We start from the raw sequence: 9,179 nt of genomic DNA, 5'->3' as shown, positions 1-9,179 counted from the left end.
GGTTGGAAGATTATGTCTGACCCAACTGACATATGGGTGCAGTCTATCACTGCTAAATATTTACGTAAATTCCAGATTCTTACCTACCGTACTCAACCTAGAGACTCCTGGATTTGGAAAAAAATTCTTCATATTCGCCCTCTCTTACTAAGTGGACTTTGCTGGAAGCCTGGAAAGTAGGTAATGGATCTTCTATCTTTTTTTTTTGGATGGATACTTGGGTGTGCTCACACCAATCTTATTGGCCTTCTAAATTTGGACCCTAATCAAATTGCGAATGTTGATGTCACAATTGATATGTTCATTACTGATAACAAAACTTGGGATGTCCCTTTTCTTCTTACTGCTCTTCCTAATAATATAATTCAAATTATTCGAGGACTCCCCCTCCCCTCCTCCCCTGTTTCAGATGAACCATGTTGGGGTCTCTCTAAAGATGGTCAATTCTCTGTTAAATCTGCTACTTGGCTTGCTCATTCCCATGTTCATCCTACCTCTAAATGGGAATTAAGATGAATGTAGGATTTGGATATTCCTCCTAAAATTCAGATTTTCCTTTGGCAAATCCCCATAATAGTCTCCCTACTTGCTATACTTTATCTTCACGTAATATTGTTGTCCCTACATATTGTGCTTTTTGTTCTAATCATTCTGAATCCTAAGATCATCTTTTCCTCTCTTGTCCATTTTCTATGGGACTTTGGTCTTCTTCTTCAGTCCTTCAATGGCTTGGTCGCATCCCTCAGATTAATCAGATCCATGATTTATTTTGCTTTCTTAAAGTCACTTCTTCTAGACTCCGTAACACAGTTATTTTTAAGAACTCTCCTGTTAATATTCATTGTATTTTAATTCGAGCTTTCTCTATGTATAAGGAATGAGAGTCACGATCACTTCTTGACGCCATCCACTTTCCTACTATGACACCACCACCGTCTCCTCCTACCCCCCTACCTATTGTCTCGTGGTCTCCACCCCCATTTGGTTTTTGTAAACTTGATTTTGATGGTTCTGCCAATCAGAATTCTACTACTGCAGGTGTGGTCATTCGGGACCACCTAAGTAATCATGTAACCAGTTGTACTTATAATTTAAGCTCTTGTTCAGCGTTCCTTGCAGAAGCTATTGCCCTTCGCAATGGCCTCCTTGCTAGGTAATTTAATATTACTGATATTTTTATTGAAGGCGATAATCTTACTGTTATTAATATTTTGCAGGGTCATTTCAACTGTCCATGGAAACTTTAGCTTCTTATGGCGGATGTCAAGGCTCTTGGATTCTTTTTCGAACTTTCAGGTAAGACACACCTATCGAGAAGGAAGTCGGGCAGCAGTCTATGTTGCCTCTATTGGTTATTCTACTCCGACTTATTAAGATATAGATCTGTTTTTAGATAGTAAATTTGCTTATTTTTACTCCTTGATAGTTTAGGTCACAGTCTTGTGAGAAGCCGTACCTAATCTCCTCCATGTAATTTACTTTAAAAAGTTGGAGGTTGTGGTTCAAGTCTTCATAATCATGTCGCTTTGGATGTTAGTTTAGACCCTCTCAAGTATTAACAGCTACCCTAACAAAGTAACAATCAACAGGACACCCTGATTTCCTAATGACTAACCTAGTATTGATAGTTCCCCACAAATTTTACTTAATTTTACCTGTCAAATCAAGAAATGTACCATAAAAGAGACAATGAACATTCAACTAATGTTCACTAATATCACTATTATTATTATGTTAATGTACAAAATTTGTAAATTCTTTACAACATGTATGTTCTTATAACTACAAATCTCTACTCAGCTTAATGATTGACAAACAAAACTGCTGCTGAAGATTTTATCACATCATGAAGATTTCTTTGACCTGTAAATCATTTTTTTGGTTTTAGTATGTATAAGAAACCTCGACTATGTATAAGAAACTTCCACTGAGTATATAAATTGCATAAACAAGTCTCATATTGGACAATTACTGTAAGACAATCACCTTAGATTGTTCAATGACTGCCATATACTCCGTAGTGTGCCGACTTCATGAGAAGGAGGTTCTAAAACTCGGCCAACTATCTTGTTAGAAGAAGGTGCCATTTCATGCACCAGTTTGACTGATTCCGAAAGCCGGTTAAGCAGGTTTACCAATGCAATCACTTCATTCCTTTGCAATTGTAGCTGCACAATAAAGAAGCACAAGTGTAAACAATAACCAATCAGTACTTTTCTGAAAGAATTTACAGTATGTTCAGACAGCAATGGAGGGAAACTCGGGGAAAGGGAAAATTAGAAAGAGAGGGGAAGGTAACGTGTCATCCCTCCAAATCTTTACAACTTTAAAAGTACTTTGGTTTATTATAAAAGGGAAAGGAAGTTGGGTACTTATGATTTCCTTCCCTTCCCATTCCAAATCAATATCTAAATATGGGAAAAGCAATCCATTATGACCACTTTCTCATCATATCCTCGTATCCAAATACATAGTCAACTAAAAATAAAATCTTTGATAGTCACTCACAGATTGATTTAGATGGTTGTCACCCTCAACTGAAAGTAGGATCTTCAGTGCTGTGCCAAGACCAAGAACTTGTAGTTTACCCCATAATCTACACTTTTCACACCCTACACAATCCATCAATGCACTGCAAAATATTTACATGTCAGTCAAATCTTTTAGTCAGACATGATAATGCTGAGACAGTACATAACTAAATACTCCCTCCAGACTCTTAATTTTTTAGTCAATGAGATAGTACATAACTGCATACTCCCTTTCTAAATGTTTGAGTGAGTCGAATTTCATTAACAATCTCGAATCAGCTAATTTAAACATGAATTGTTAAAACATGAATATGGTGGACTAAAATACTATGGTCAAAATTGCGCATTTGCAAACATAAAAGTCAAAGTAGAACAATTTAAAAAGAGTAATTAATAATGTGACATGCCTTATATTTCTAAACTGCATTTGAAGCTGCTGCTTCAATTCAGGACCACTTTGTCCTTGCCACAGTTTAGCTTCGTCAAAGGGAAGTGGACATGCAGCACGAAGCTTCTGATTATAAAGCAATTGTTTCAGTAAGGACTGAGTTTTTAAGTCATCTTCATGATTACCAGTGTCATACTCAGCTTGCTCCAAATAGTCTGATGCCTATACCATTCAGATAGGTGAAGCTTTAGAATGCTGATCTGCACTTCAATTATTCTCTACAAAACTAGGTTCTCTAATCAAACATACCTTTGTTACAGCTCTGAGCACAAAAAGGAAAGCAAAATATAAATTTCGAACACGTTCTGGATGTCTCAAAACTCGATCATGCATTATGTCAAAATTCTGTCCCCACTGAAAATAATAAAACAAGAAACAAAAGATTTCAAGATAACAAAATGCAGCGATAATAAGCCAATTTTAACTAAAGAATTTCAATAGCTATTTAGGCCCTTATGGCCATATTTGACATGCATATTATGTAATACTCATTTGATTCTTTACAGAATAAATGTTTTCTGAGGTCAATGATTTGTTAGTTACTGTATCGACATTCAAAACTGACTAGAATTTCATCAGTACTTTGTAGTGACAAAAACTATCATCAAATTGGTAGTTTGTAGTAATTGAGAACAAGGAGATGAGAAAATTTCACTGAGTATGGAAAGGAAGAAGCATGCATTAAAAATCCAACTAGGTCAAGTGAAAATTCACTGTAGGTTCAATGAATAACAAAGGTTGGGGATGTTTAGATTGGCATAAATTATGATGTTTTTCTCCTCCTATAATATCATTTAATAGAACAAAATTTGATATCAGGTTGGAAGAAATTATGATACCGTGTTGGTGGCTTCATCAAGGAGATAATCTGCAGCAATGTGAACTGAAATAGATGCATGCAGACCAGAAATCAATTTGTAAAGAACCTTTTTTTCTTGGCACATCTCTCCAGATGCATCTGCACACAAAAGGAATATGCTCAACCCTCAATAAACTATCGATTAGAGCATATATATGTACATACACACCACAGAAAATTACACATGTTTGGATAACAATACAGTAGGAAAAGGGAGGGAGAGGAAAAAGAGAGAAGGGAAAGGGAGGTGAGGGGAGGGGAGGGAGAAGGTGAACTTCCATTTTCCCTTCATATCTCTCTAATAAAGGAGGGATTTAGTTTATCAAAAGGAGAAGGAAAATGGATCCTTCCAATTCCCTCCCCTTACCTCCTTGCATTAGATATCCAAACAAAGGATGATCCATCCTTCCTTTTCTCTTCTCTTCCTTTCCCTCCATTTTTCTCTATCCAAACATAGTGTTATAGAGTACATAGATTTCAGACAAAATTGGCATGAATGAAGCATTAATCTAGAATGTATATTAATAATACCGGTAAGTTGTGATCAAAAGCATTTTTCAGTTTCTGCAACATCAAATATTAACCCTCTTCCCTAACTACACAAAAAAGTTAAGGAATTTGCCACCCCCCCCCCCCCCCCCCCAAAAAAAAAAAAAAAAAAAATAATATTCAGATAACTACGGTGTTTGGCAGAATTGAAACTTACCCAACAGACTGTAAAGTGTCTGTACACAATAGATCATGGTCCTAACACAAGAAACATACAGGCCTACTACTCTAAGATACAGAGATGGAATTCCGCATGAACCCTAAACGCCAAAAATTAGGATCAATGATCTATTCCAGATGAACCATAAACGCCAAAGAGCAGACTTCCACGACAATAGGGAAATACATCACCTTAATATGCACAATAGTAGTGACATGCCAAGCCAAGTAGGATTAAATTCCAATATTCCATCAAGGATCCTTCTATAACCAACGGATACTACCTAGGGTTATTCTGAATGCATCTACCAAAACTGTATCAATCACGTCAATAAAAATCTGATCTCATATCTTCCTATGTAACAATGTTGATAAAATCACGCATGATGTTTGTCTTGCACTATCAGAAATTTCAAACATGCCACAAATTTCCATGTTCATTAATTGTGAAACAAAACAGAGATATAAAATGCAAAATGTATAAATGTTGAATTAGTATAAATCCCAGCACTAGATATACTTGACAAGGAAAGGGCACACTGTAATCAGTGAATCAGTTCAATGAATAAGCAGTCTTCTACAGTAGTAAACAAGATAAAAATCTCACTTTCTAAGATACAATCCCAACATGGAAAGGCTAGAATTCAAATTGAGTCTTTTCCTGTTTTAGTTGACATGTACATAAACTTAAATAATTACAATAAGTAGCCTGACAATAAGCACTTCATAACCTAGAAGAAAATAAATTACAATTTTAGTTGATATGTACAACCAAACTCAAACGATGTCTGGGATTCATTAAGAGCCAGTGACACGTCACCACATGCAAATTATGAGACTTAGGTTAAAATGAGGAGTTGAAGTAGCATAGATAATGGTATATCATAATAAGATTAACAACAAACAAAAATATAAAGATTAAGAAAATAAGAAAATTCTGATTTTGATTCCTTCCTTGAGACCACCTCACTTCATTACTACCTTATCATTATAAGACAATGGAAAACTATCACTGCTGTTTCCGTTTTAGACATGGGAGGGGGAAGAACTGAAATTGAGTAATTGAGGAGCTGCTAAAGTTAGTCAATCAAACATTCAAATCCACAAGTGGATTACATCTAGTTGTGGATCCTACTCCACAATCTTCACAAAACACCACAGTCTTTTACTTAATAGCTCTCCCCAAATAGAAATTCTTCCAGTGTTTTGAGCGTATGTTACTGATTATCTAATAATATGCCCTTAATCAGCAATAGATAATTGAGTAGCCTGACAACAAGCGCTCGACAAATTAGAAAGAAAAAAAAAATTACAAATTTAATTGATAAGTAGTATGTACATAGTTATCCAAACTCAAAAGATGCCTGGAATTGTGTGAATTATGAGTTTATAAATAAATACCAATAAAAAAAAATAATAATAAAAAAATCATTATTGGAACTTTATGAAATGATAAGACTCAAAAGATCTTTTTAAGTGAAACTGAAGATCAAATGATGAGCATGCAAGAATCATGGTATCCTAGTAAGACTAAAATAATGAATGGAAGTAAATAAAACAAGACTACTCAGTTTTCTCATGCACATCAGTGTATTCCAAATTAAAAGTAGCCTATTTTGAAGAAAATTAAGCCGTTCTAAGTACCAACTAGGAATAAAGTCACTTCATACACATTTAATGTTAGAAACTTGTGAATAAATGAAATAATCACATACATCTTGGGCAATTTTCTGAATATATCGCATCCCATATTCTCCTGGCTGAAGGACCTGTATAGCCCGTATAACGTTCTGGATTGAGCAGTAGGTTTACATAGGTCATTTCACCTGAAACCAAGCAGTAATTGGTAACTTAAAATTAAAGAAAGGATATCACAGTAACTTTCATATGACATGAATTTCAACATGAAAATTTCAGTCGAAGATGACAACGCAATTAATTAATTTTATTATGATCAAAAGAAGAATCCAAAACCATTACAGTCAGCAGTCAACTCCTTAACAAAATTATCTCACAGAAAGAAAGTGCTTCAACATTAATTTATCCAGCCCTCTAGAAGCTTAACATAGGCAGAGGAAGGAAAATATGCAATGTGGAATTTCGACACCTTAATGAAACCATGCCAAACCTACAAAGAGAAGGAACTTACTGTTATCAGTCTCATCATCACTTGTCCACGGATTATCAACCTCTGCCCAGCCTCTGAACACCTTTTTGTCTAGTGTTCGGTCAACTATAGCTTCGGGTTTCCCCTCTTGGCACATCAAATCTTCTTTCCTGAGGACATTAGATGGCTTTCTAAAAGTTTCTGGGAATTCATTTTCTGGACATTCACAGACACTGCAATCACGTAATCTGCACATCCCATCATCAGGCCAGAATGGACAATTGCACCACAATTTAGCCTATCACAATCACAAACAGTTTAAAGTTAACAGATTTGTTTATTATGAGCCTCTAAGGAAAAGGTCAAGATTAATTACTAAAACTAGAATATGCAGAATTGCTATTTAGTGAGGTTTCCTTGTCATCCCTTAGGGACTTAAGATGAGAACTTGTGAAGATTAACTAATAGCACTAGCGCTCTATATTTTAGCCATAAAAATGAATTATACCTTGAAGTATCTGAAAAAAGGTGTAGTAACGAGCTCTTGCAGCAAAGGATGCAACACTTCTTCATTTAGAACATTTACTGTCTCGTAATCACAACAACAATCCTCCACCATTCCTGTAAATTTACATGACTCCTGCTAAAAGACAATCAGATGTCAATGCCATTTTTCTAATGATTATGATGAATGATCCCTTTAACATAAACTGAGAACCAAAATGAAATAGCACAGTGACAAACTATGAGTAATTATATAAGATTTGGACGATCAACAAAGGAACTATCCTTAAGTTATTACGGACTATATAGTTTTTCACATTTCAAGGATTCAATATGAAAAATTCAGCAGCATTTCCCTATATTTTCTGTCGAGGATTGGATTTGGAATATCTTAGATACATACATCAACTAAATTCCCAAAACTAATACAGCTACTCCATAAGGCCTGTGGGCTGTATAAGAACACTTTTCAGAGAAACGGCTCACTCCTAAAGTCTAATCAAGGAGACATGCAGAATACTCACACATAATTAAAATGCGGCTTCATATCCTAAATGTTTCGTATTATTAGCAAACAGCAGCTAATGAATGAGCACTTTTATACAAAGAAATGACAACAGAAGACTCAAAATAGTTTCTTTCCTTCAACTACCGAAAAGTATTAACACTATATTACAATTCGTTCAATCCTAATATCCTAAAAACACTTACAGATCCTTGTTTCTCAAACCCCTCCTCCCCCCATCCCTCTTTTTGGCAGAGGTAACAACTACAATCAACAACATTTTAAGAAACCCAACGGCCCATATAGTAAAAAGCTATACATCATGGAATGGCAATGATATTGTAGGTAATTTTGTACATTACCATGGCAAGAGAACTCCATACCCAAATGTGTGTTTTTCTTCATAAATATCTATTACCACTCAATACCACAACTCGTCCAAATTCGTTAAAATCAACTCCAACAGCCACAGGCCTCACAACATGGTTTGGACTTTCCTTGCATTATAAAAAGAGAAACCACTCTTTGTCAAGATTTCATAAATATCGCGAGCAAACTACCGACAATGATCTTATTTCAGGCGTAAAAAATTACTAACAATTCCAACAAAATTACACTTCGTATAAAATTGATCATTCTTCAATCCTATTTATCTTAAAAACAAACCATCAAATTGACCCAAACAAACAAACCCCATTTCAATTTAAGCAAAACCCATCAATAATAACATGCATTTAAAGCAGAATTCAAATTATCATTGCAAGAAAATTAACAAAAAGAAAGAAAGAATATAAACCTGTTTGCAACGATTGGATTTCCAACTAGATTTTGTGCTCATTGCAAGAATAATCGCCATTACAGCTACCATTGCCACCCATCGCCATCTGATTCCACCCTCACTCTTCTTCTTCCCATCCATTAAAACCCCAATTCTTGCTTAACACTTTCCAAAATACGAAAAATAATTATAACCCAGTAAAAAAGTCACTAAACAAGTAAATTCAGCTACAAATTTTGAAATATTGCGAAAACTTTACAAAATCGATACCTCAGACTTGCAATTTTAGGCGAATTTGAGCAATTTGAGCGATGAATTGGAGCAACAATTTGTGAAATTTGAGGGGAAGAATTGATCATTCAAATGGTTGATTGAGAGGAATCAAGCGTTGCAAAGAATGGAAAAATAGTAAAGGGGTTTGGGTGTTGTAATTGTAAACGCACATTGATTTGATTAAATGCGAAAAATTGAATGTGATTTGAATATTTGATTTGATTTCAGTGAAGTGTTACGATATACTACGAAGAAAGAATGGATGTAATAAAAGAAAATTCAAATGTGAGTTATGAATGTTGTGGGCTGCTGGAAATATGAGAAAAATGACGTGCTTCGACCAATCACAACTCGAGGTTTTGGCAAGAGTTATGTTTTGACTCAAAAGATTGTCTACACTTCTAGATTCAAATGGTTTTTTTACGAGCCTGTTGAGTGCTGACGAGTGCGGGGTCGGTAAAGGTCG

At 35.2% G+C, this 9,179-nt stretch overlaps 1 protein-coding gene across 2 annotated transcripts; it reads right to left on the bottom strand.

The window, feature by feature from the left end:
- Positions 1-1,713: 1,713 nt before the first annotated feature.
- On the bottom strand, positions 1,714-8,971 carry LOC145604764 (endoplasmic reticulum oxidoreductin-1-like). Of its 2 annotated transcripts, none has more exons than XM_081660710.1 (11): positions 8,711-8,971; positions 8,459-8,605; positions 7,162-7,296; positions 6,696-6,951; positions 6,262-6,372; positions 3,819-3,937; positions 3,229-3,333; positions 2,939-3,141; positions 2,509-2,632; positions 1,987-2,168; positions 1,714-1,863 (listed from the first exon to the last, which is right to left on the bottom strand). In XM_081660710.1, exons 2-11 carry the CDS (start codon positions 8,579-8,581, stop codon positions 1,845-1,847), a joined length of 1,377 nt encoding a protein of 458 aa, XP_081516836.1. In that variant the 5' UTR covers positions 8,582-8,605; positions 8,711-8,971; the 3' UTR covers positions 1,714-1,844. The 2 variants fall into 2 exon arrangements, with proteins under 2 accessions (XP_081516836.1, XP_081516837.1); XM_081660711.1 differs by having other exon boundaries at positions 1,715-1,863; positions 7,162-7,293; positions 8,711-8,970.
- Between the last annotated feature and the right edge of the window lie 208 nt (positions 8,972-9,179).

This window comes from Chenopodium album, chromosome 22 (assembly GCF_948465745.1).
Source record: "Chenopodium album chromosome 22, dcCheAlbu1.1, whole genome shotgun sequence".
In the NCBI taxonomy this organism is placed as follows: domain Eukaryota; kingdom Viridiplantae; phylum Streptophyta; class Magnoliopsida; order Caryophyllales; family Amaranthaceae; genus Chenopodium; species Chenopodium album.
Note: the sequence above shows the minus strand (reverse complement) of the source record. Positions and strands in the feature narration are given on the sequence as shown.

Coding starts and splice junctions, on each gene's coding strand:
- LOC145604764 (XM_081660710.1), bottom strand. CDS start 8,581: ATGGATGGGAAGAAGAAGAGTGAGGGTGGAATCAGATGGCGATGGGTG. Junction 6,373..6,695: donor TGATGATGAGACTGATAACA/GTAAGTTCCTTC, acceptor GCTTGGTTTCAG/GTGAAATGACCTATGTAAAC. Junction 2,633..2,938: donor ATGCAGTTTAGAAATATAAG/GCATGTCACATT, acceptor AATATTTTGCAG/TGCATTGATGGATTGTGTAG.